Here is a 27,076-nt window from a genome sequence, read left to right as displayed (position 1 = left end):
TGAAGGAGACCTGTACAAGGAGTAGGAAACCTTGGTGCATATTTTGACAGAACAGCACAGTCGGAGGCGTTATCTGTCCTGGTCACTGTTCAGCCAGCAGGAGGAATGATGCCGCGGTTATTTGCTAGGCAGTGCGTGTGCCTAGAGGTCTGGTTTGTTTTCTCTGTCCCTGATGCCCACAGGTTACATCCTCAGCATGTTTGGCAATCTTCTCCTGATACTTACGCCTTTATAGTATGACAAACCTGATGTATTTCTGAGTCCGTGAGGAGCATATAGCGCTTCTACACAACACTTTCATGTACAGCTGCTTTTATTCCCCTTCCAGTGGGATTCAGACTTCTGAACTTGAATGCTGAAAGCACAGGTCTGTGAGCAGAAGGATCAAATCTGTTCGGTAGAAGGCTATATTACCCCCTGACTGGCAGTTTATTTGCTTCACGTAGACAGAAATTACGTAAGACCTCTTCAAAGCCCCAAAGAAAACTTGTTTTAAATTGCTAGGTTCCTTTTTCCTTTCCGTGTTCCTTTCCTTTCCTGCCAAATCCATTCAAATTGTCAGGAATACACGGTACAGTTTAAGTTGAGGCAAAATAGATAAATAAAGGAGGTAAGAGCCTGCTAGGGCTCGGTTCTAGGCTGAGTGTGGGTTCTGGGCAAGCACTGCTGCTCACCAGGACAAAATTCAGTTTGGGTACAGCTTGTGTGAAATAAAACAGACTGCATTAGCCATTTTCGATCCTCTTACGTTAGGGCCCATTTTGGTAAATTGCACTCTCAAAATCATAACAGGAGCAGCTGGTTTACTGTCAATTGTGACTAGTGCTCTAATCGAGAAGGGGGAGGCGAGAAGGGAAAAGGCGAGATGTCTGTGGAGTCAAGTGTTCGCATTTCTACTACGTTTCACTGCAGATTCAAATATCATCTGCTAGAAAGTGAGTATCTTGTGCTGAACTGTTGTTACCCATGTGTTCACAGTGTTTTTATCTTAGTCTGTTAACTGCCTTTGATGCTGTTCTTGCTCTTCCTTTCTATTTCTGTGACTTCTGTACAACTGGGTTTTAGTTTTACATCTAAGGAAGCTTCTCCATGTCTCCCTCTCAAAATAAGGAATCCCCAAATACGTTGATCGCTTTTAAGCTGTCTTCTTCCACAAGCAAGGGAGATGTGTACAAGCCCTTATGTTCAAGATTTGTTGCAAATTTTTAGGACTTTCCTGTTCCTGTCAAATCATGGTCTAATTGAATACTTCCAAACAATTCTGTTTCCTGAATCTTCTCACTAGCACACACACCAAGCCACACACAATGTAGTCATCATGCAATCATATTTTTTCCTTTCTCTCTGTATAGTCACGTGTATATATGTGTGTGTGTAGTTACAACGCAATTGGACTAACCTTGATGTATGTCCCAGTGAGACCAAAGGAAAGCAGAACGACCTAATGATTATTTGATGTTCTGTGCTACTGTAGTCATTGGGAGCTCCACTCAGCAACACAAACAGAAGCTGCTAAGATAAAAGTCTACCCTTGTATAAATTGATTCCTTCCCTTTTTCCCCAGAAAGGGAAATTTTACATAGCTTAAAAATAAATAAATAAATAAACAAATCACATTATGCTCTTTCAGAGGTGAAAAGGTTGTTCCAAATACAAGAAAACAACCCCTGGTAGCTACCTAAATCGGGGTGTTTTCCAGCTTCAGAGTAGCAGCCACATTTGGTATTGCACTTTGTATTTGCATTTCTTTTTACATCATGCCTTTTATGTTTGAGGTAGCAAGGGTTCTCTCTTCAGATTCTTTGATGCAATATACTTGTGCTGATTGTTTTATAATCTGGAATAAATGTCATTGAAGTACCATGAAACTGAAATGCTGAAACATCACAGATTTAGGGAATGTTTTGCCTCTCTGAACATAAATCTGTACATTTTTAAATTGCAAACAGTGTTCCAAGAGAAAGCAGTAAGTTATTCCTGTTGCAAATCTGCTCAACTGCATTTAGTGACACAGTGTAAGTGTTGCATATTTGTGAACTAAAAACTGTATTTCTTCAAATGTAGAGACAGATTTTGAGTTTAAATACCTTTTTTTTTTTTTCTGTGTGTAGAGAAGGATGATTCACTCATGGATAAAATGGATGTTTCTGTTAGTAATATCTCAGCTTCGTTCTTGAAATTATCATATCTGAATACTTACAAAGAAGAACAACATTACACATTCGTGATTCACTGTAACTCTTGAGAACAGTAAAATTATAGCCTTGTTTGCTGTAATGTACAGGAGTACAGAAGTTGCTGTGGTAATCAAGATAAGGAGACCACACAGCCAATCAAAGGGATGTAATTTATTGTGTGTAGTCTTGGAACATTTATTCTGGTGCTACAGGATGCTAGAGCAAACACTCTTGTTTCTGAACCGTGGCTGCAGGCTGGACGGTCACTGGAATAAATTTACTTGTTAATGAGCTCAAGGTATTGGTAGAGAAATTATCAAAAATACTGCTTTAAAAAAAAAATAAAAAATCAAAGTAAAACAAATGGAAATGAAGTAATCTGTAGTTATCTCAAATGAGACTGTGGGAGAGGTAACAATTCAGTAATTGCCTAATAGTAAATGTGCAGAGCTGAAGTTTATAAACAGGATAAACAGTGAAGCGAGAAGCTGTCCGGTGTAAGTAGTTAGATTCAGACATGAATACCTGAAGTTCTAAGAGTTCCTCTGAGTGTAATGCTCAGTGAGTATTGCCTGCCTGCAAGATGGGAATATGAATATCCACCAAAAGCATGTGAGTGCTGTCAGCATTTACACTGAGGGTGAAGCAATTCCAGTCACATCTCTGAACACAGTTAGAGATGGTCACTGTTCCATCTGCATTGCTCAGGTTTTACTGTTGAATTCATTGATTCATTCGACAAAAGAAACTAAGTAGCTGGAGAGAATAATTTTGTGAAGGGTTAGTACTAAAATAATTATTTCCACGTAAGTGACATTGTGAATGCATTTTTCTGTGTTGATTCTGAAAGCTCTTTCCTGAATCATCTAAAAATGATGATCTATAAAACCAAACTGTTGGTTCTGGTTAAGTTTGACTCATTTTCCATTTTTACTTATTAATTTCATTTCATTTTAAGATTAATAGGCTTAGTAGTTCCTAATATTGATTTGATACTGTAATTTTGGTCTCATCAGTGATATTTTTCAGTTAAATTTAGACCCATTTTGCTTAGAGATGCAACTAATCTCAGGTATGGTTCTGGAAAGCAAATAGCAGAGACTGTAGCTCTAGTCAGGCTCGTATTCACACTTCTTAGTAGTTTGCTATCTGAGCAATGCTGCTGGCATTTGGTTTGCAAAGACAGACCTTTATTCTAAGTTTTCTTGAGAAAAACAATCTGAAGCACGGGTAGGGATACTACTGTGTTGTGTTTTTTTTTAATGACATGCAGCGATATTTGATCAAAACCAGATAAAAGTGCAAGAGAAGAGATTTCTTTATTTGTACCCTTTGTTTTCAATTACTATAAGCTTTCTGTGATGATTTTCTTATCTCCAAGAACTTGGTATAAATGTGATGCTGCCTATTGGGATGCTGTGTTAGCAAAACACTGTGAACAACATTTCCAATAATCTTATCTAAAAATGTTTTTTCAGTGTCAACTGCACATGCTATTACTTTCCAAATGTCTCCGCACTGAGAAACAAAACGTCGCTGGTGGCACCAGAGTGTTAGCTCCTCGTTTCTTTCTGCCCGTCCTGTTTCACCATATTGAGAAACACACACTTTCTGTAGCATACTTTTAAAACAAGATCTGTGAATTACTATATATCCTTAGATTCCGTGTCATCTAGAAAAGGAAAAATTTGGGGTTTATTAATGCCGATTCATTCATAATTTTTGCACGGTGGTTAAAACAAAAATGGCATTCCAATTCATGTTAGGATTTATTCCTCCAACAATAAGAAATAAATGTATTGGGGGACCTGATTATATTTTTACCCATCAGACAACGTACCATTAGCAATGGTACATTTAGCAGATGTATCTTTCTAACAGTGTTTTAAAATAGCTTGTCTGAGTCAACCTATTGCTCACCTTCCTCTTCAGAATTACAAATAGAGACGTACATGAAAGCTGTTATCTTCCCCCTTATACCTATTCAAGAGCATATATGAAATTCTTTTTCTACTCACACCTCCCCCTACCACATTAGCCTTCTTGCCCTTCTTCCTTATTCAGCAATATCAATTTTTGGTAGGGATTTTAAAGCACACAAAGAAAAATACTTCCTTCATTGTAAACCAGACCTTGCTCAGAGTATGAGTTACAGAAGAGAAGACAGCAGCGGTATAGAAACTACCTGACAGAATATCATTTCTCTTGGCTTCCCCTGCTATTTGAGGTTTACACTAGATACGTGCTGCATCAAATGAACCACTAAGAAAAAAAAATGTGCATTAGCAGCATGCAGCAGTTGAATTTTCAGGTATTTCTTGCAACAACCGAGCGCATCTCTTCAAAGAGAAGGGTCCTGTGCTGTGCTGCTTCCACAGTACGGCCAACGAGAGTGCAAACTGATTTATGAGTTAATCAATGCGTCAGATTTTTGCAATGAGATTATAGATTCAATCTAACGAAGGAAAAATATGCTTACCAGAACAGTATGACTGTGATTAAACGATTCAGTAACAATATTCCCTCAGTGGATTAATTTTAAGAAATGCGGCAGGTACAGTTGACCTGCTTCCTTTGTGTTGCTAGCAATAGGCTCCTTGCAAGGAAGATTAATGCTTTTTGATCATGTTGATAAAATAGCTGTGTGATCACAAAGGTAGATGTGAATGGTTTGGGTCCAGCAAACTGGCTTTTGTTTATTATTAATCTCCCACGATGACTTATGCTGATGGGAGGCTTCTCGTGTGTATTTGTTCTGAGCGTTGGGGTGGAAAGCAAAATAAAACTGTAACAAAGATATGCTGCCATCTTAATTCATCACTGTAATTGGAGCACCTGCCCCACCTATACATCCATCCTAACTGTAACAGCAGGGAAGGTTTCTCAAGCTAGACATTGGCACTTCTAGAAATACAAATTTCGTGCCAGGTCTAGCTCAGTCTTGAAGGGAATGTATCTTGCTTCCTTCCATAAAACACTAGGTCACTGCAAAGCCATTTTTAATAAGGTTTTTAATCTTTTAAATAATAAATCTTTAATCTTTTAAAGATTTGGGAATATGAGACTTAAATCTATGATAAGGTAGAAAGAATTTTTTCTAGCTTGAGGCCTGAACTGATTACTGTGGGGGGAATATTCACAAAAGCTAATGTTAGCCTACTGATAAAATCTCCCTAGGCTTGCTGTAGAGTCAGTAGAGAAAGTGGCAGAAGCCTGCCGTACCTGCACGAGGGGGAGAACCTACTGCAAGTGTTCTTTATTAAAGGAAATTTATTTGGAGAAAAGCAATTATCCTTCCTTCACAGTTTTATTCTCCAATTAAAGAAAAGCTTTCAGATAGGCATTAGATATTTTGATTTTAGATGTTCTCAGCTCTGCCTTTTTTCCTTTTTTAATGAAAAGGTGGATTTTCAAGGGGAAGACAGAGTATTGCCTAGTTCTTTTGTATATATTGACAGTGTTCCTTTTGTTCTTAGGGAGCTAACAACTCTCTCAGAGATGCCTTCTGTATTATTTATATTGAATTGCTTAAATACCTTAATAGGACACAGCGAAAACAGTATCAGAATCAACTTCGAGTTTATGTTCGCTGCTCAGCAGTTGTCCTTACAGCAGAGTATGAACAAAGATCTGGAGAAGTGTCTCTGAGTCCTGTTTTAATGACTTTTGGCCACTTTGGATAGCTTTGTTCTGTTAGCTCAAAATTTCATGCCCAAACTTTATTCCTCCCTAGTGAAGTTTGTGGGGGAGGATTGTTTATTTCAAAGCCAGATGATAGATCTGTCAAACATTCCTGACAAAGGACAGACATAAAAAGACACCTCCATTCCTGATTATTTTGTTACATTTTCTTTAAATAGTCTGTGCACAGAGATGCGTTTCTCTTATGTTGTTTTCTGCCCCTCTAACCCACTTTCTGGTGCTCTTTATATCCAGCTTTAACATAAATAGAAATATTTAACAGCTTCATACTCAGAGTGGTTTAGGATAATATATATTATTAGGTTATATCAGCTTTTGTCTGGTTCATGGAAAGACAGTTTCTGCCTCAGTGCAGGGGAAACATAAGATAGTAGAGACGAAAATTGTGTTTAGTGTAATTACCTGCAATCTCATGAGCAGCAATGTACCTGCTTACTTATTGCATTCTGTACCAGACTTTCTAAATGCTAGTCTGCTGTGCTTACATTTAAAATATCAAGCAGATCCAGGACTGATAAAACATTTTTATCTGAAAGATGCAAAAACTGTTTTTCAGGAATGTGCTGAACAGTGGTATTGGCTTAAAGGAAAGCTAAGGATGTATAAAGAAAGGTTAAGGATCTATTTACTGTTTTCTCCATCTGAGAGAGGGTATTTAAAATCTGTAAACTTGACTACTATATAAGAAACATTTGTGCTGCCATAAGTCAGGTGCTGACCTTTCCCATCTTAAAATCATGAAGTGTTTATCTTGCATACAGAAAGCAATTGATTCTTTCTTCAAGAGGAGCTGACATTCTAACTATATTATCTCTGATATATGTGTACTCAGGTTATTGACCACATGAGAAAGTCAGATGTGTTTAAAGGGCAGGACAGTATAATCTAAAAGCAGGAATACCAGGGCCTTTTGTCTTCTGACCTATAAAATTATCATGTGTGCCCAAAAGATGGCTGAGTGGTATTGCTCCTGTTGGGTGTTAAACTCGTAATATTCTCAAACAAGACACCCTAAAAAGAATAGCAAATATAGCCATGGGCAGCCAGCTAGCTCTTGGGATGTTTAAATTACAGCAACTGATGAAGAACCCTTAAGGTACAAGATCTTTCAAGGCCCGTAACTATCCGATATACTGTCTTGTCTTCAAGGTTTAAATATTAAGTTTGGTATTAAACCAACAACAACAACAGAAACATCAAGTATTTTCTGTTACTGTAAATAAGAATATTCTTAAGATGCCTTCTTAGAGGATTTTTTATAGGAATTGTAAAAGTTGTACAGCATCCCTCTCAAATTTGGCAAGGGAATTGTGAAGCTTAGCCACAAGAACGTTACTTCCTATCTGGGGTCAGTCACCTTTTCTCCCTGAATTTCACAGGTGATGTCTGTGCAAAGGCCTACCACAATGCCCGTCAAAGTGAAATAAAATGCTCCCAGTGATATTGCTATCATGCTCAAAAGGAGCTGAGGTTTTGGGGCATACAGCTGTAGCCCCTACAATGGGCAGATTTCGAAGGAAGTGAGCAACCTCCACCAGCACCTTCCTCCGGTTTTTTAACTCAGCTGTGGTCCTGCTTCCGCCAATATTCTCATGGATATTTGCTATTCCCCAAAGTGTTTGGACTCGCTGTATGGAAGAGGCGTGTCCATATTATCTGTATGGACACACATAAAAATAAGGATGATGTACATACGTTACTGGTGTTGCACAGGGAGACTCCCATCACCTACACAACTCAAAGGGCAGTCGTGGTGCAGCTGGTGGGGGTTTTGATGTTGTGTATAGTAGACGGAAATATGGATGAGATGGATAAACTTAATTTTTCAAGAAATAAAGAAATAATTAAAGAGTTTGCTAACTCTCATCTTAATCTACCTAGGATATGGTGTATTTAGCTGATTTCATTTTGATAATGCTGTAAGCTTGCCTTTGATAATTGCTTTCTGTAATTGGAACAAATTTATGATTACGCTAATTCATCTGCTGCCACCCAATACGTAGTAGCTGAGTTAATCCATATCTGTCCCTGCATTTCTTTTGTAGATCATTACGTGATTAGCCTTTGTTAGAAATTGATGGCAGTATTTTAATTATGAGCAGATTTTATTTCAGAAAAAAAGATCTCTTTTTATAAACTTACTGCAGTTATAGACAGCCATTTTAGGTCTAGTTCAAGATAAAACATTTAAGATCTTCAGACAGACTAATTCTTAAATAGAAATGTATTTCAGTGTGTTACAAGTAACTTTGTGACCTCCAGTGATGATAAAGCAAGTGAAGTTAAATGCTAATGAGTTTTGAGTCTATTCTTCAGAGATGACAAGTTGGCAGCTCAGACCACATGCCTCATTTTATGTGGAGACACAGCCAGTTTCTTTGTTGCCTTTATTTTGCTTGGTTGTTTTGTGTTGGTTGTGTATGTGTGTGCTGAAATTCTCCAAAGGTTGCACCACGGCAAATACCAATGACCTTCTGTCATCATGCTCGCTTCAAATTTATCATTTTTTCCTTTAAATTCATCTTAGTTTTCTGTCTTTGAAAACATTCATCTGGTGAGGTTGAAGCAGTCATCTTCTAGTGAGGAGGAGGCTGGAATTAAAGCGTATTCAGTGTCATCGAGCCTCCAGATAAGAAGCAAAAAGCAATGCATGCCCTCATTTACAAATCATCTTTTGATTGCTTTCACATTTATGTTCCGTCTGTTTAATGTTCTCCCTTCATAGCGAACATCATTCTTTTAAATGCTTTGCATTAATGTAAACATTTTTCATTCACCATGCCTCGCAGTCCTACACGCAGTGAAGAACAGAGCAGGATGCACTCCCTCCTGGAACAGTTATCTAGAGGAAAAACAGCTCGAGGTGCCAAAGTGGGAGTGTAACAGTAATCGGGACCTGGAGCCTTCCTGCCCCACAAAAGGCCCTGATCTGATGAGAGTCAAAATGCAAAATTGCGTGCGTGTATCCCCTCTGACAGTACTGCAGTTCCCTCCAAAAGGGAAGCTCTGCAGCAGTAGGTGGATGACTTGATCGTGCCCATCGTACTCAGACCAAAGAGAAATGCAATACAACTGCGTGAATACATTCAAACAGATATTATTAAGGGAAGAGTTTGGCATTAGGGGATTTGGTAAGGTCATTTGTCTGCTGCTCCGGAGTGGCGGCTGGCCATCTGCTGCCAGTACAGTGCCTGTCACAGCACTTAGCCTGGGGAAGGAAAGGAGCCGAGCACCAGTGCTAGCTGTGACATCTCCTAGGGTGCTTCTAGGAATGGAAAACTTTTGTGAGGCAGATTGTTTAATACTATTTGAGACAAAAACATAGCAAAAGAGAAAACAACAGCAACGAAACCCAGTGCTGTATCAAAGCTTTAAGAGAATGCAGAAGTAAAGACAGATGTCTTAAATGCTTAATGGAACCTTTGATGATGATCTTTGGTTTTGTTATTTTTGGTTAATCGCAGGTTGAGAAAAGAGTATATTGAGCTAAAGTCTACTTTCTGTATAAAATGTAATGCATTTTGTATTCATCTAGAGCCCCTTGTAACAGATGCACTCCCAGAGTCACCAGGTAAGGTAGCAGTGCCACAAACCCCAATTCTTTTTCAAGATAGGTTCCCAGCTGACTGCCGTGCTGCAGAGATGTGAGAAGCAACAGATATGTCAGTCCCACACCTTCTGTCCCCAGCTAACCAAAAATGACTGATGCTACTGGAAGGGGAACCTGCTGTCTGGCATGAATTCTAATTGGCTTTGATGGTCAGCTTTTGCAGATTTGTTTATAAACTGGAAAATCTACAAATTGCAGACCATCTGCGCAGAACAGTGTGCTAATGAATGCCTGTAGCTAGCAAATCCATAAGCTCATTACCACAAAGTTACAGGTCCTTCCACAGGTTCCCAAATGAGGTTATTCATCAGAACTGAGATGAGAAGGGTATTTGACTTCAGAGTACAGCCATACCTCCTTCAGGTCTAGAAAAGCTATTAAAATGAGTCACATTTGTTCAGACTTCTAATAGATTCTGCTTCTATTTTTAATTTTTCAGTTCTGTAGCAGCAGCTTACCATGCTTTAAATATTTTGTTTAAATGTTTCAAGTGGTGAAATGCCTTGCAGATAATTCCTGGGTCTACTCAGAAATATGCTGGTTGATATGAGATGTGTTGAAATATATTATAGATAGCATTTCACAGTATTTATGTACCTTGACAACAAATACTAATGGCCTTCTATTTTAATAATGTTTATTTAAAATGAGAATCTGTTATGATGACAGGTCGTCCACTGTGTGCAGTGTTGAGCAAGTGATTTCATCCTTCTGTTTCTCTCAAAAACATTAAGTTAATAGTACCCTGTATTAACCCTGTGTATCACAAAGCTTAACTGATCATTGTCCAATGGTTTGAACATGTGAAGGGCTGTATATAAAGAGTAATATATTTAAACACTTCCTACTCTCTCTTGTCAGATTTTTTATCTTAGAATAAAAATCATTCTAAGTTCCTAGCCCATACCTCCCTCCCCTGAATTTAAATAAAATAAAATAAAATTGTTAATTCCTTAGTTGACATTCACTTGGACTGCTAGTCTCCATTTTCTTCCCTTCCCTTCCTTTTTCCCAGTAGTACAAATGTAACATTTTCTTTATAATCCACATTCTTGCAACTCGGAACCAGCTTGTTGCCATTTATGGTTCTTTTAATATTTCCTATTTTAGCATTTCATTTGGTGCCTCTTTGCTAATGAGGCTCCAGGCTCTTCAGAATAGGATTAGTTTCTTTTTTGAGTTTGTGAATATCCGCCTTGTTGGGAATCCCATCCTAGCTTGATTCTTATCTTAATGTTTATTATAAAGATCAGAGTGGCATCACTGAAAAACAATTTTGCAGACTTCCTGTTTCCATCTTTCCTTTTCCTGTGTCACGTTCTTGTCTTCTCCACCCCTCTCCAGGTGGAATGGCTGAAGAATGAAGAGCCCATCGATTCCAACCTGGACGAGAACATTGACACCAGAGCAGACCACAACCTGATCATTCGACAGGCACGTCTGTCTGACTCTGGGAACTATACCTGCATGGCTGCCAACATTGTTGCCAAGAGAAGGAGCATGTCTGCGACAGTTGTGGTTTATGGTTGGTGAAAATGTGATAATTATGGAAAAGCTTAGATGTGCGTGCTTTTTCTGCCTGAAGTTCTGTTTGTACCATACAACTGGTTCTAAATCAAATGGCTAACCTCATTCCTGTTATGATGAATTTTAGCTCTGTTGCTCAAGGCTGAGATCATGCCTGTTGTTACAGGGGTTAGAGTTATAAGCTTCTTGTTTGTGATGAAAGCTTCTAGAAGCTACGTCAGTGCTAACAATCCTTGCTCCAGATATTAGTAAGATCGAATTATAAGATAAACCATACAAATAAGTTATGCCTGTATCAGGAAACCCTTAAACACATGCCTAGGGAGGTACTTAAACGGCTTCCTTAACTGGGGTTCTGCAGTGTACAGGCATTGCCTGGTGAATCACAACAAAGCAAAAAAGAGCAGAACCATTCCTTTATTTCCACCCCCCTGTTGCTCTCCCTGTTTATTACTGCATGGGAAGTTTTATTGGTAGAGACAGAGCATTCCTAAATAATCCTTTTAAAAATAATAAAAGTCTTGTTCGTGATTTAAACAAAGCATGCTTTAAGAGAATTAATGTACTTGCTTCTACCTTCTCCTCTGAGTCTTCCCATGAGTGACTGTGCCTCTTAGCATAGTACTCCTCCAAAACAAGCGTTTGTGTTCTCTGACACCATGGCCTTCATGTAGTTGTGTCCTGATGCTTTGTAGGTGGCAGTGGCTCCTAGTTCAGCTTGGAATTTACCTGTAGAACATCATTCAAAAGCAAAATTTTGGTGTTAAGTGATGTGAACAGATCTGTTGCTTACTGTATCTTAGAGCACCTCCTGCAACCACTAACACGTTTGTGCTTTGCAGTTAACGGAGGCTGGTCATCGTGGACCGAGTGGTCAAACTGTAACGCGCGGTGTGGTCGGGGCTGGCAGAAGCGATCACGGACCTGTACTAACCCTGCTCCACTCAACGGTGGTGCTTTTTGTGAAGGAATGTCAGTGCAGAAAATTACCTGCACTTCTCTTTGCCCCGGTGAGATATGCACAGTTCACTAAGGAGTAACTTTGACCGTCACACTTAGGGGAGACCTTTTTCTGTCTGAAATGTCTGGTAGACAATTGTGCTTTGAAAAGCCCACTGAGGGCAAAAAAGGAAATTGGAAATACTTGCATCCTCACAAGTGAACAAAACCTCCCTTACCTGATTTTGGAATTGGGGTTTCACATATACAGCTAAAGAAAGTTAGTACAATTGTGTACATGGAAGTTTTTAGACTCGATATTTGCATGGATCATAGCGTAGCGTGTTTGGATTTTAGCAAGCCTCTCTTCTAGCTTTTATGACTTTTTAGGTACAACATGTCCTGAATTGGTATTTAAAGAATAATAGCTAATAGCTATGTGGCAAAGGAAATGTTTCCTCCTGCAGTTTTTAATGGCCTATATTTGCAGGACATTGTACACTGGTGCTATTTTAAAAGCTTTCACATTGCACGTGTGAGGTGGTACATTCTAATGAAGAATTTTAACTTCACATCTGACATGGTATCCAACTCTTGAAAGGTAAATATAGTGTTGTGTTTTACTTGGTGCGACCTGAGCAGAGATACAAAACAAATTTTCTTTATAGGAACTCTGAATTCCACCAGTCTGATAAGCAATGACAATGTTTGCTTTTTTTCCCCTTTCCATACAGTGGATGGAAACTGGGAGGTGTGGAGTGAGTGGTCTGTGTGCAGCCCAGAGTGCGAACATTTGAGAGTTCGGGAATGTATCGCACCGCCTCCTCGAAACGGGGGAAAATACTGCGAGGGCTTGAGTCAAGAGTCTGAGAACTGCACCGAAGGGCTTTGCATTCAAGGTGGGTATCTGTTTGCACCGAAGTAGATTTAGGACTTACGGCTTAAAATCGATATAATTTCTCTTTCTAAATGTAATGCCTATGAAAGTTCTTATATTGACTACATTTTATAAAGTATTACTGTTCTTTTTATAAGGTGAGAGGGGAGTTAGGGAAACTGAACTAACAACAATAAGATTAATTTGAAGAGAAATATAACTGAAGGTTTTTCTTTGCACCAGCAATTTTTTTACCTAATATCGGAACCAGAAACTGGTATTTTGTGGGGAGATAAAAAAAAAAAAAAATCTACTCCAATATAATTTGGCGTTGAGAGTGTTCTCAGTATTATTCCTTGTATACAACAGTCTTTCACTGAAACTAACTGAGCTAAGCTGTAAAAGCAGAACTGAACTCAGTGAATCAGAACCTGTTGCTGTTCAGTAACAAGTGGAACTGAGATCAGCTCTGGCCTTCATGCTCCTTGTGCTTCAAATAAGCTCGTCTCTTCCTTCTGCTGTGATGGGTAGTAATAGCGAGGATGTGTTGGTTCTGAAAGTTGAATTTCTGTATGCATTCAAATAGATGGAAGTGTTAAGTGTCTCTTGTTTCTTTCATCTTGGAATGTGATACCATTACTCCTTAATGGGTTGTGCTGTACATATATATATATATTTCTGTCAAATTATTTTTAGGACCATAATTGCTTTCTCAGTTAATAGGAATTGATGCAATTACCCTATTTTTTAAAATCTTTCTCTCGTTCATCTTCCAATATGTGCCTTTCCTGCTCTGCTTTTCATCCCATCGGGAATTGTGAAGGAAATGCAGTGCAGTGCTTCAGATAACTAATCTCTTGGAGGTTATCAGGCACAACTTGTTAACTTTGTTCCTTTCATGAGGCAAAAATAGAAATGAAACATGTCTTTGGTTAACAAGTAAGAACTCTAATGAAAGTAAGGGTGAGAATGAAAGATGCCGGAAATATGTGGCCCGATTCTGAACTGGCAGGAAAAGTTCTAATCCCTAGCAAGAATTTTCAATTTGGAGTCACTAAATGCAGCAGTGATAAAACAGAGCCTACTCCCAAGTTACTCCTTACTCAGTTCCTGACAGGAAAGATTGGGAAGAACACAGAGAAGGCATCCTTTCATTCCCAGAAGATTTCTCTTTCTTGTTGTTGCTTTGGTTTTTGATTGTTTCTGGATGGGTGCAGATAGCCCAGTCTTTAACTAAGGAGCAGCTGAAAGCACCTTCCTTGCAGGGAATGTCTACTGGGATGTCAAACAGTTGAAGGGAGAGAAACTGCTTTGCAGAAGACAATTATTTTTGTTTTGAGCTATGTGAATGATTGCCAGGCCCACCAAGTTGGGATAAAATGGAGACTGCCTCCATCTGAAAGCAAAGGTCACTTTGGCTCAGATAGTCTTAATAACTTAGTATTTCTTGCATGTATTTCATTGTTTATTCCCTGCTGGTATTCTCAGTAGTGTACATGTCCTTGGTGGGGTTCTCTCTGTCTTCTAGAGGTGAAAACTTTTTCATTGCTTAATAGAAGAGGATTTTGTAGAGTTTTTTATTTTACTTTTATCTGTTTGCTTTAAAGTTATTTGTTTATATAACTTCAAAAACTATCGATTTCTTTTCCCAGTGCCCAAAAAAGAAAGAAACATGCAGGCTATAAGGAGATGAACTGCAAACTTCTTTTTTTTATTTATTTACTAATGCATCATAAACAATTTGGTTTTTTATTTTTTGACCAGTTGAGATACTGAATATTGCCAAGATGCTTCTGGTTCTAGCAATCTCATTAGTTTATATGGCAAACTCATTTCAATTCTATTGCAGTTTTCTGTAGATACCAGTCTGTGTCAGCAGCACAGGAATGTTTCTTTCCATTACAGAGTCCAACTCTGATACTATTCATTCAGTGTTTGCAAACACCATTTCCTCACCAAAACCAACCAACCAACCAAAGAAAAAAACTCAAAAAGAAAAAAAATAGCTTTTTGGCAAAGCCAAAAACCATGCAGCTTTTAAGTTGAAAATTATTAAAGTGATCAATTTAACTAAAAGTAAAGAACAAAAGGCATTTCGTGACCATTTGCTTACATTGTCATGTACCAAAAAACTATGATGAACATCGCGTGTCTTGACACAGTCCTAAGGTAATCTAAAGATTACTTTTTTTAGGTATAGGTTATACAGGATAAATCAAATGCTTATTATGAGGGAGAGAGAGAAGCCTCATTTTTGAGAGAGATGCACTAGTATATAGAATCTGCTTTATAAAGTTAACATCTAAATATATAATATAATATCCTTGCATATGTTTCAGTACTACATTGGTTCTGTATGTTATTTATATACACATATAGAGGTAATTATTGTGTGTATTTAGATACATAAATGTGAATATATTGTAAATTCTGATAGTTTATAAACATACAGAGAAATAATTAAATCTTAACTGACTTTGTTTGCCAAGTGATCCACTTCAAAGTGTTGAACTTGCTTGTTGCTGGGATGCATAATACTCTAAAATAAAGGCATCCAAAAGCTAACAAATACTTGAATTAACCACATGAGGAATGACTGCAAAGAAACATCCTGAAAGAGATTTAGAAAAAGCAGATGAAGGGAAAAAATATGGACAACATAAAATATTCATATTGTCAGCAAACAAGGAGAAAATGTTTCATTTATAGAGCTAGACAGAAGCGATATAGGAAATAGATATGCTCCATGTAAATTTATTAAGTGCAACTTTCTCTCTTTCTCTCTCTCTCTCTCTCTCTCTTTAGATAAAAAACCTCTTCATGAAATAAAATCCCAAAGTAAGTTATTTTTTTCTCTTGTAAATATGATTTTCTCATCTTCTCTGCCATTCTGTTTTATTTGTTTAGGAACTAAATAAAACTGAAGGTTATATGAAAGGCTTCTGCATCTACTGAAAGCATCTTCTTAGCAACTTGGTGATCATAGGTTTTAGACTAAAAATAAAAGAAGTGACTGTGCTTCAGTAATTTTGTGTCTGACTGACTGAGAGCCATTTCTACAGGAATGCTTATCTGGAAATTGATCTTTTGAGAACTTGCGTGGGGGGGGGGAGCAGTGATATAGGAGTTCAGCTTGCTTGGTTCAAATCTCTTTCCACCAGTGGCTCTGTCTGATCTTGGTCAGCTCGCTTCACCTTCATTTATCAGTCAGTAAAGGGTGTTGGTATGCTTTGCACTGTAAAGAGTGTGCATGTATATTTTTATATCTTTCCGTATATATAAATTTATATGCTGTTTTCAGGGGCTCCTATCCTACAGTCTTGGTTTCTCGCTCTCCATTGATTTCAGTGGAATTTTAGTTTAAATAAGAGCGGCACATGTGAATCGAGCTGCCTAGCTGAAAGTTTTCATTAAAAAAGGCACTCTTCTCATCAAAGCCACAATTTCCATGAAGTCTGTCTTCTTTTAAAGCTAAGACATTGCTTTTCTTTTATAATCCATACACAAAGTTGTGAGGATTTCTCACAGCTTAATTTTCAACAACAAAAAAATCTTTGAATTTTGACAAACAGATTTATAAATACATTTTTGGCTCAAGTCCTTTGGAAGACTTGGAAGGAGAATCCATCTGTACTGTGAGATGGATGCAATTGTTCCTATCTTCTTTAAAGAGATATTCTTCTGTATCATAAAGCGTGGGGTTTAACTCTGAGTATTCCTCCAAGATACAGGTGCAGAGGGTCATGAGATTATTTAAAATTTTATGGAACTTGGGCCCTAAATTAAGAAAGGAGCCACATTCTTGCTGGAGTCATCTGATGGGTCGCATACAACTGGTCTGTGCCGTGACAGCGCAGGCAATTGATACACTTTTGTTTATCTGTGCTGTTCCCATTTAATTAGAGAATCTTGTAAGAGCATTAGTTAAATTGCTTTAATTTCTGATTTATTAAAATAGAAACCTTAATGGGATTGATTTTAGCATGCAAGGTTCCTAGGAGAATTAAAGGGTTTCTTTAGCTGTGGGGTTAGAAACACATGATGCAGCTTGCTGCTGTTCGGTGAAACAGGAACTTCATTTAAGACTACATGAATCATCACTGATGCAAAATCAAAGTCAATTATGAAGATAATTGAGAAACAACCTGTTCTACTATCTAGCCTTTTCCATTATTCTCTGACTTTTAGTCCTTGTTCTTGAAGACTTGCTATATGAAGAAATGGATTTCGTATTGCTAAAGGGTACCAAAAGTAAGAGAGGTGGAAAATTGGGGGAGGATGGGAAGCTGGAAGAATCTTGCCTATCTCCTAGCAAACTCTTAATGGGAGACTGGGGGAAACGTATGCCCTGCATAGCTCCTGGAAAGCACTTATTGTAAATGAGATAATTTAATCAATTACGTTTCCTAATGTACTAAACCAAATGTTTCATTTTCTGCTTCTGCACATCTTAAATTATCTTCAGGTGCTTTATGAAACTTAATCATAGTTAATAGAAACTTCATTACCATCAAATGTGCTTTCAATAAATGTTGTGTAACAGTGTCAGAAGGTGGAGTGAAATATAGGCTAAAATTACCACCACCATGTACCCTGTAACTGAAATGTATAGAAACCTGAGGTTTTTATAACAGTCACTACCTCCACTAGGCTGGGAGGATGCAGTCCATTAAATAGTAATTGGCTGACTGTACATGTTTTCTCATTTTGTTTGTTTTTCTTTTTGTTCCCTTTTGCTGAAAAGTAGAAGCATAAATTACCTACTTTCCCTAATTTCCCTTGCTTTCTTACTTAATTTCTACAGCTGAATGGAGAAATAAGAAAGGGGAAATAGAAAGGGGAAAAGATTAAAATTACTTTTAAGATACAGTATTTTTTTCTAAAGAAATACTGACATCCTAAACAAAATTGAAAGTTACCTTTTCCAAGCAGTTGTGTTCCACAGGAACAATCCAAAGGAATACCATGAGAATTGATACCCTTTTCCCCTGAAGTCTATGTGTTAGTTACCTTGGGTTTGTGGATGAGTTGTTTTTTTTGACAAAATTTTTCCTGGAATCAAACTAATCTCTTTTGGAAGACTCGAAGATGCTTTATGGTGAAATAACTACCAGGTCACTGCAGTTCTCTAGAAAGGGAAAGGACCCACGTGTTGTTAGATTTCTTCTACCACTGGAGATACACACCACTCCTTCTCTGGGCTTACTCATTGCACTAATTGCCCCCAAAAATTAAGTCAGTTCTAGAGTTTCATAATTAATTCCCTGTAACAAAATAGCTAGAGAATAGAAAATTGGAAGAAACGGAAAGGTAACTGTTTGTGTACTTTTCTTTCTGTACCTGATAAAAAGAGAATAAAATGGAGGTAAAACAGTCTGTGATTAACTGGGGGGCAGGGGGAGCGAATGGCTGGGTTAAACCACAACACGCTGCCAGCTACAAGCTTACTGGCTGGAATTACAAACTTTGAGCCTAAACAGTTCAGAAAAAAATATTTTTCTCTAGTAATTTATTAGTAGAGTGTGTAGCGATTGTAATATGCTAAGAATTCGGATAAGAGCTATTTATTTCCATGTTCATTCAGTTGTGATTACTTGTCTGACATGCCATGGAAGATGGATTTATTCTGGAAGCTGTTATTTGCACAGAAACTAAACCTTGGTGACTTTTACAGTTTTCTGGAGGCAAAAAAGTGCTAAAAACTGAAACATTTTTCGATATGAGGTTATGTGAAAATTCAACAGCTGCAGAAGTATTTTCTAGGCTGAATAGGTGGCCCTAGTAAACCTGATTGCAAAATGTTTATTTGTGGTTGAATGGGACATTGGAAATGTTGAATTGAGGGTGGCTGGGAAAAGTTAGAGAATGGGAAGGGAAGGGTGGCTTCTCTTAAGGAAGTTTGACCTCAACTGTTAATTTTACTTTTGATTCAGCTGCCCAACTTAAAATCGATTGCATTGCCTTATTCATGGAAAATCTCCCATGTGCTTCAGCCTACTTAAAGCAGTGTTTTCCTACTCAGTTTCCTTGCTGTTGCAATTCATATGGCGTTTACTTATGTGAAGAGTACAGTTGGACTTAATTATTGCATTTGGCAGCGGTTGTGCCTTCCCAGAAAGTTTCAGCTGCTTGTATTGTTAGTTGTCAGACATTTGGTCTACATAAGATGCTGGTGAGCCAAGAAAATAAGCTTTTCTGATGCTGCCCATAGGTAGTAATTTTCTTCGTTTCAGTGGTCTGAAGTTTCATATTCATTCTAAAAATTCAGCTAAAATAAAGTTATCTTTTTGCAAAAAATAAATTGTACGCACAACAGAAGCCTCCTCCCAAATAGTAATTAAGTAATTTCAATAATTGGCTATTTATTAAATGCCAATTTTGACTTCCTGCCATGCTTCTGTACATTGCAGTTTTACTTATATTGAGTAGTCTGTTTTTCCTGGTTATTTTTTTTGTCACTGTCACTTGTTATAAATAAACGCACTTTTTGTACCAAATGCTCCTCACTTAATAGCAAGAAGCAACATATAACGGGATAGCAGATGATGTACAGGATGAACACATGATTATCTCTTCCTCTAAACTGGAGTTTGGCATTAAGGGAAGTATCTAAGGACCTGCTAAGTGTACTTGCCAAGTAATTTAATTTCATGGTACGTGGTCCCAAATCCCAAAAGATCTGGAACAGCGGGACTGGATAATTCAATTACATAATATTGCAGGTTTCATTTGGATTTTTTCTTTCAAAGAAAAAAATTCTTATCTGCTGTAAAAAGTCTGAAGTCTTTAAAAAAAAAACCTTGGTTGTAAGCTTAATACGCATGGCTGCAATCACAGGAAGGGCTTGGTTTTGTTTTCCAACCTGTTTCTAAAGACGGAGTCGGTGCCAGCAGGAATCCAGGAAGATTTTAAGGATATCATCAGCCATTCGCCAAGCTTTGAGAGGATGGACTGTTCCTTCTTAAACTAAAGCTCGCACAAAAAATAAAGAGTGGAGAAGGGCCCAGGGCTTGGAGAGGATTCCCTCACGTTTTTCAGAGGATTCGTGACCTCTTGGATTATCTCCAGAACTCCAAGCGAAAACTTAAATGTCCCTGAGAGCTGTCAGTAGGTGAAAACCATGCTGGTACCTAAAAGAGCCCTCCCTAGCTTCAGTTGTTCCATGTTTTCTCTTTGAAGGGCTGTGTTTCCATACTTTAATCATCTCCACTGGGCTGGAAGGGGAGATGGTGGCACAGCCCGAGCCAGCAGTGTGCTGATGGGAGGGCTGGCTGGTGGTAAGCACCCTGCTGCTGACTGCTAAAAGTCCAACGATTCTGCTTAAAAAAACCTGCAAATATCATGATGCAACAATCCCTAAAATGATTTAAGTGTACCTATATGGAGTGATGTATCAGGAAATTTGCTTGTGCTTTCAAAGGCTGCCTTTTCAGTGCTCTTTTGTGCACAGTTCCCTCCTGTGACCTGCTCTGCATTTGTGCCTCAAGCTCTGCTTCCCCGGCCACGTGTCTGTGGCTACACATAAACACAATCCCCTTTGCTCACGGCCAGCTGGGACCAGCCAGGGCATTTTCGTGAGCTTGGCTGACTCAGAACCTGCTTTTTCTCCTTTCAGATATAGAGAATGCCAGTGACATTGCCTTGTACTCCGGCCTGGGAGCAGCAGTCATCGCCGTGGCTGTGCTGGTGGTCGGCGTCACCCTTTACAGACGGAGTCAGAGTGAGTACGGCGTGGATGTGATTGATTCATCTGCACTGACAGGAGGCTTCCAGACATTTAATTTTAAAACAGTCAGACAAGGTTAGTGTTGTGATTTCATTTTCTTCTCTCCAGAGCCCCTACTACAAAGAGATACTAAGCTCATACTCAGGACGGGCTGTGGGAGGGCATTCCAGCGTGATGCGAAGCAGACGTGCCCAAAGCCAGGGACAGGTAGCTACAGTCTGAGGGTCAGGATGTGGTGGTTAGAACAGTAATGTCTTTTGCTGTCTCTGCTACTGATTTGTCATGGCAACTTGGACATATAATCTTTCTTGACCACGCTCTAAGTGCTTTACAAATACTGTCACTAGATTCTAGGCTGACATTTCTGACTCACAGGGAAAGGAAAAGTATTTGTCTTTAGTTCCTTCCTACTCAGCTCTTCTGCTTTCTTTATTCCCTTAAAAGTGATTAGATTTTTATTGTATCATTAATTTGAGAATCCCAGCTGTACATATTTTGTAAGTCGCTGTTAGCATAGGCTGAGGTCTGTCGGAGATAAAGGCATGTAAACACCTATTGATTTTCATTTTAGTTTTTAAAGACTTCAGAAATCCACCGATACAATAAACTATGGAAGAAATAAATATTTCAGCATTCAGGTGGTTTCTGAAATTATATTTCCATTGGAAAAAAAGGTGGAGGGATGGAGATAAATTCAAGTCTTTAATTAGTTGTGTAATTCTCAACAAATGCCTCAATAACTTTGTTGTTCAGTTTGCCATGAAAGACTCGTTTTGAGGTTGGGGAATGAACTGTTTGATTTCATGTTTCAAAAGTATTAGTTCTGGGTGCTGAAAACACCCGAGACAGCAAATTTCTCTTGTGCTGGGATGCTGTTAGTTCAGTTACTTTTGGTTCTCTGTCTGTGGGCTTTTTAAATATGAGTATTTGTAAACTAAACAATTCAGCTAAAACAAAGGCCAGTTCTCTGTTCAGTTTGCTACAAAAGGAGAGCACCGTACAGACAGAAGGACAACAGATAGCGTAAAGGACAATAAAAAATGAGGCTTTTGTGTAATTCTATTCGGCTGGGTCTGTAGGACCACTAGATAAGTGTATAAACAGCGAGATGCAGTCTGTTTCTTTTGAAGCCATCTAAACTGGATAATGTACAGGGAAAATCTCTTCTGTTATATATTGAGAGCAAAACTATTGAAAGTACTTTGAGAGTGGGCATTTGAAATGACACTTTTAAAAAGAAAGTGGAGCTGCAAAGCAAGCCATCAGAGCTGTAAATTTGTTTTCACCTGAAATCATACAGAATGCAGCTCCTTGCCTAACAAAAAAAAATAGTGCAACTTCTTGAATGCTAAAGCTGTTACTGGCCATTTGTCTGTAATCTGAGATTCTGTGCTACTTTGCATGGAGCTACACAGACTGAAATGATCCAAATGTTATTCTTTGGAGAAATTTATTTATAATTTTAGCTACCCAACCTGCTGTCCCTTTAAAAGGATCAAGTTTTCAAGGTTGAAACATTTAGAAAATTAGTTGAGACATCCTATATTTGCTACCAAAAAAAAAAAAAAAAAGGCACAGCACAAACAAAAAAGACCAAACCATGTAAAGAATTCAGGTTCTAACTGCAGCCAGTGTTTTCCGAGCTAAAATGCTCCTAGATATACAGCTGGGGTATTCATCCTCCTATTACTCTCTTGTCCCACTTTCTGTTCAACCCAGTTTCCCTCAGGCAAAAAACTATCCTTTTGTGTAAGCTCACTGAAAAGGTCTGCAGGAAGTTGTGTGTTCACCCAGTGGGTTTTAATTTGAAAAAATAATAATGCACTCAAAAGCAAAAGTTGCTGCTTGGATTCATGCACTTTGGAATTGCCTGAAGTGCAGGAAGCACACTGATCAAGTACCTGTTGGATCCATTACATTGTTTCATCTGATTTTAAACATTGCCCTCTGTAATTATATGATATAATAATATACCCTATATTATATTCCGTTATATATAATTATGTATTATATGATGTTCTCTGAGAATATGAGAAAGGAAGAGCAAAACAAAAAGGAAATGGTGGAAGGGCCAGAAATAGATTTGTGATTTAACATCTTAAAGCCCAGTTATGTAAATTTCCAATGCCTACCATGGTATTTTGCTTTAATACTGCGTAGAGCAAAACGGGGAGAGCTTTTACTCTCCAAATACAATTCTTTTTCCTATGACTGCAGTACGTACTGAGTGCATCAAACAAGTTAGTATTAGATGCACATCAGCTAGATCTCCTAAGTCTTACCTGTCTAACTCCAATTTATATATAGGTGGGGAAATCAAAGTGCAGCTGAGTACTGCTTGGGATTTAAAACTGCATCTAATGGTTCACTGAAAGTGACAGTGAAATACAGACTGGATTTTTTATTTGCAGGCAGTTCTTAAGGACAGAGTGATTCAAGCTCCAGACATTGCCAAGGAGGAAGGAATTAGCTGTAGCATGCTTGGTACAGGCTGAAACTTAGTCTGGATTAATGGGACACCGAAGCAGGTGCACATGCAGTGTCATGCAGTATACCAACAGTTCCACCAAATTTGCCATTTTTAAAAAAGAACACCGATCGTTACATGGATAGGATATGAGTCATGGTTCTCAGGATGCCTAAGCCCATATGCATGTTATTTTTTCACTTCTCAGTGTAAATGCAGCTCATGTAGCTTAAGGGCATAGTTAAAATCAAAGAGATTTATTCATTTCAAGATTGTAACAGAAATTACTGCATGACCAGGACTGCAGGCCAGGAGTCCAGCTTACCACTTCTCTGTGCTTTATGAAGATCTACATAAAACGATGGAACATTCCCTTTCTCTAATATCATTTCTCCAGCTACATGCTGTCCAGGTGCTTCACCGGGCACTGCTGCACACTGTATAACACAGGGACTAACTGCCTGATCCGCTTCGTTTCACCAGGTAACTCCCTGCTTTTGAACTCATCCATGCAGCCTGACTTGACAGTGAGCAGAACGTACAGTGGGCCGATCTGCCTGCAGGACCCGATGGACAAGGAGCTAATGACGGAGTCTTCGCTGTTTAACCCCCTGTCAGACATCAAAGTCAAGGTTCACAGTTCATTCATGGTTTCCCTAGGGGTGACAGAGAGGGCCGAATATCACGGAAAGGCGCATTCTGGAACTTTTCCTCACGGGAATAATAGAGCTTTTGGTACGATACAGTCTAGAAACAAGGCTACATATATTCAGAACCTGTCTTCTATTTCAACACAAAGCGAGCTGAAGACAACTGCCATTTTTGGACACCTGGGTGGTCGTTTAGTGGTCCCAAACACAGGTGGGTAGATCCTTTCTTATTAAAAGCATGTCCATAATTTTAGATGAAATTCACTTTGCCTGATGCAGTGTTTTATTCATTTATTCTGTGAATAAATAAAAAAGTAGGGTCTTCCTTAACACAAATGTTGGGAGTTATAGCATGTTGCCCACACTGGAGATGACTATGACAAGAACAATGCTTGGGATGAGAGTAAAAAGGTATTATACCTATTTGAACTGCTACAGATTACTGCCTCTCTTGTTGTCTTCAGCATGTAAGTCATATTAATCAAAGCTGTTGCTTACTTGGATCTTGATCCAAATGAAGCACTCACCAAGAAGGAGGTCGATATTGGATCAGGATCTTAGATAATGGGGTCATATTCAAAGCAGAGTCTAAATGCATCAGCATCTGACTGCGTTAACACTGTCAGACTTCGTTATATTATTGCAGTCTGCAGCATATAACAAATGAGACATCTCTGGAGAATAGCTTCCACTCTCAATGAAAACTCTAGTGTGGCTTTTATTAGCGTTTACTTCTGGCTTTCTGGTTTTTCTTTCTTTTAGCTTAATAGCTTGACAAAGTTCTGTAGTAGGGCACTTCAAAGTCAGCTGCCATTTCAAGGTTGGGCTATGCACTGAACCATTGCAGTAAAAATGCTCAATTTGCATTGTTTAAGTAGATAGAGATTTTTTGTGACTTCAGAGTTCTGTGAGACAGAATTTTAGACTTACAGTGTTTGTTAAATTAGATGAAAACATAGGACAACAAATTAGAATCTACTGAAGGATGTTAAGATCATTTTCCAGCAGCATGCTAACAGGTTATCTTTTCAACTCTTTTGATCTTTTTTCAAGGTTTCCTTTAAACTCAGCTTTGATTGCATTTGGTTAGTGTGTCCAGGCTTGGCTCTTCACTAGTTAAACTGAGTGCTTGGAGCCTTATCCTTCATGTTTCAGAAAATCAGTATTTTAAAGGTTAGCATAAGAAATGCGGTCTGTATTTAGAGATGATTTATAGAAGTATGTAACTCAGGGATATAATATTTAGTGCACAATCATGCACGACATACAGAATGAATACATTTCTCCACAGACTTCTTTATGTTCAGGAATGAATATTACAAAGCCACAGGCACTAAGTCATGAACGAGGAAGTCCTTCATTTATGCTGCTACTTAAAGTAATGATAGTCCCATCAATTAGATTATTTAAATGCATATTTGATCTACATGTACTTCCTTTTCCCTATTTTTATGTAAGATCAAATTTGTCAGTTGTAAATTATAGGCCAATTGTGTTGCAGCTCAGCTGAGGTTCTGCATGTATGACATATTCAGAGCATTTGAAATGCAGTCTTCTTGTACTGAGTGTGCTATGCAATGGTTTCATTTCACTGCCGCCCAGTAGAAAGCATCCTTGTTAATTTCTAATTCATATTAGTGAATCAAAAGTAAAATCATAACCCTTTGAATCACTAGCTATTTTGTATATAAACCAAAAGCTTAATTTAGTTCGTTTTTTTCTCCATTAGGAAATGCCTTGTAATCCTAGAAGTAACAGATTTATCTCAAAAGCACAAAGAACTTTCAAGAAAAGTTCAAACCAAGCCATGTAAACATGGAGCTATGCAGATGACAGGATGTGTACCACTAAGGAATTTGTTAAAAATATATATATATAGGAAAAGTAAAATTAAATAGAGAATGTAGAGGAGATTGTTCTGTTGCTGCATCAGATAAAAGCCTGGCAGGGTAACAGTTTTTTGGTGGTTTTTGTCCCCTTTCCTTAATCAAAGATAGATGTTCTGTCTTGAAGGGGATCTTCCGGGTCCCCGTGCATGAAGCTACTAGACAGTCTATTAAGTTTTCCTCTATGAAGTGAAACTTGCCTTTTGATCATGCAGATAGCTAGATATATTCAGTCTCAGTATGTGGTTCCTTTTGGTCTGCAAGATAATAGGTCACTGAGGTGAGACTGAGATAATTTCATTCTGTCTCCAAGCTCTGTAAGCCGAGAGTGCATTTTAAATTTGGTTTAAGTAAAGCTTACTGTTACAAACTGATTAAAATTCATTTATCCACAGCCTAGGGTTACTTGAGAAGCTGCAAAGTCCCTGGTACTTTTAACATTTCTGATTACTTGGCAATGAGAATTGGAATTCTGAATTGAGAATTCTTGAAAAGGAATTTAGATAAAATCCCAACTTTTTGTGGGTTTTATCAGCCGCATAGGAGAATTAACCTCTCCCCTGTTCAAATGATGTGAAATACCTGCATTGATTCCAGATTTCAATGAGAAAATGCTTGCCACTTAATGATGGCAAAACACCATGGAAGAAATTTTTAAAAGCAAGGCTTCAAACAAATGTAACAACAGCTGAATCTCTGTAAGAGTCATACTGAGATCATAGTCATACATTTCACTGCAAGGAAGGAGAATGTGAACCTCACTCTCAGCACAACTAAGGGCACCTAACAATTACCAGTGTTGTTACTGAAAATGTTCATGTATTTGAAACATAAATAACTTTGATTTGTAAGGAGTTTTGGTCTGCTTGACTGTACAGCGTATCTTGGCTGAAAAGTGTGCTGCCTCGGCTGCATCAGTACTGGAATTAAAAGAAGCCTGTTTTTCCCATTGAAATTATAATTAGCTAATTGAATGTTTTTGTACTCTAGCATTGCTGCTTCTGATGAAAGAACTGGGAGGTTTTCCCCATTCCCAATACACCCGGTTCATTTTTTATCATAAACAAGAAGATACATTAAAGAGAAAAACTGCACTCTATGGTCTCTTATCTGTTACCTAACATAAAAAGTACAAAAATTACTTCAAAGTACTTGCTGCAGAGGATTGTGTGAACTGCAGGGCTGGGCTTCATGGCCTTGCTATGTACTGTGCACACCTTCGAGTGGCTTCTGAGAATTCTGAACAGCACCTTCATCCCTGAAATATACCTCCTGGAAATCTGTCAGGGGAAAAAAAATCGAGTAGGTCCTGATATCAATGACATAAAAACATTTGGTATAGGAACAAAATTACTCTGAAGACTGTTAATAGACCAAAGACTTGTTCAACCCTTTGAGACTGGGACTATATTTAGGTTTAGATCTACCGTGGATGAAATGCAGTAGATGTAACGGAAACAAACACTTTACAATATAGGTTAAGGAAATCAAAATGACAGGGATTACACAGCACTG

The 27,076-nt window shown here is 38.2% G+C and overlaps 1 protein-coding gene and 1 long non-coding RNA gene across 2 annotated transcripts in view; one reads left to right on the top strand and one right to left on the bottom strand.

The window, feature by feature from the left end:
* Positions 1 to 27,076, top strand: part of UNC5D (unc-5 netrin receptor D) — a 128,102-nt gene that overhangs the window by 85,527 nt on the left and 15,499 nt on the right. Inside the window, exons 5-9 of the mRNA XM_082779350.1 lie at positions 10,834 to 11,014; positions 11,859 to 12,026; positions 12,690 to 12,854; positions 20,448 to 20,633; positions 23,509 to 23,886. Coding sequence (XP_082635476.1) covers positions 10,834 to 11,014; positions 11,859 to 12,026; positions 12,690 to 12,854; positions 20,448 to 20,633; positions 23,509 to 23,886 — 1,078 coding nt within the window. The remainder of the gene's footprint in view (positions 1 to 10,833; positions 11,015 to 11,858; positions 12,027 to 12,689; positions 12,855 to 20,447; positions 20,634 to 23,508; positions 23,887 to 27,076) is intronic.
* LOC309887556 overlaps positions 11,607 to 27,076 on the bottom strand; it is a 108,558-nt gene continuing 93,088 nt past the window's right edge. The window contains exon 3 of the long non-coding RNA XR_014319070.1: positions 11,607 to 11,745. This is a non-coding gene — a long non-coding RNA (uncharacterized lncRNA). The remainder of the gene's footprint in view (positions 11,746 to 27,076) is intronic.

This window comes from Aythya marila, assembly GCF_965140915.1.
Source record: "Aythya marila genome assembly, chromosome: 26".
Taxonomy (NCBI): domain Eukaryota; kingdom Metazoa; phylum Chordata; class Aves; order Anseriformes; family Anatidae; genus Aythya; species Aythya marila.
Note: the sequence above shows the minus strand (reverse complement) of the source record. Positions and strands in the feature narration are given on the sequence as shown.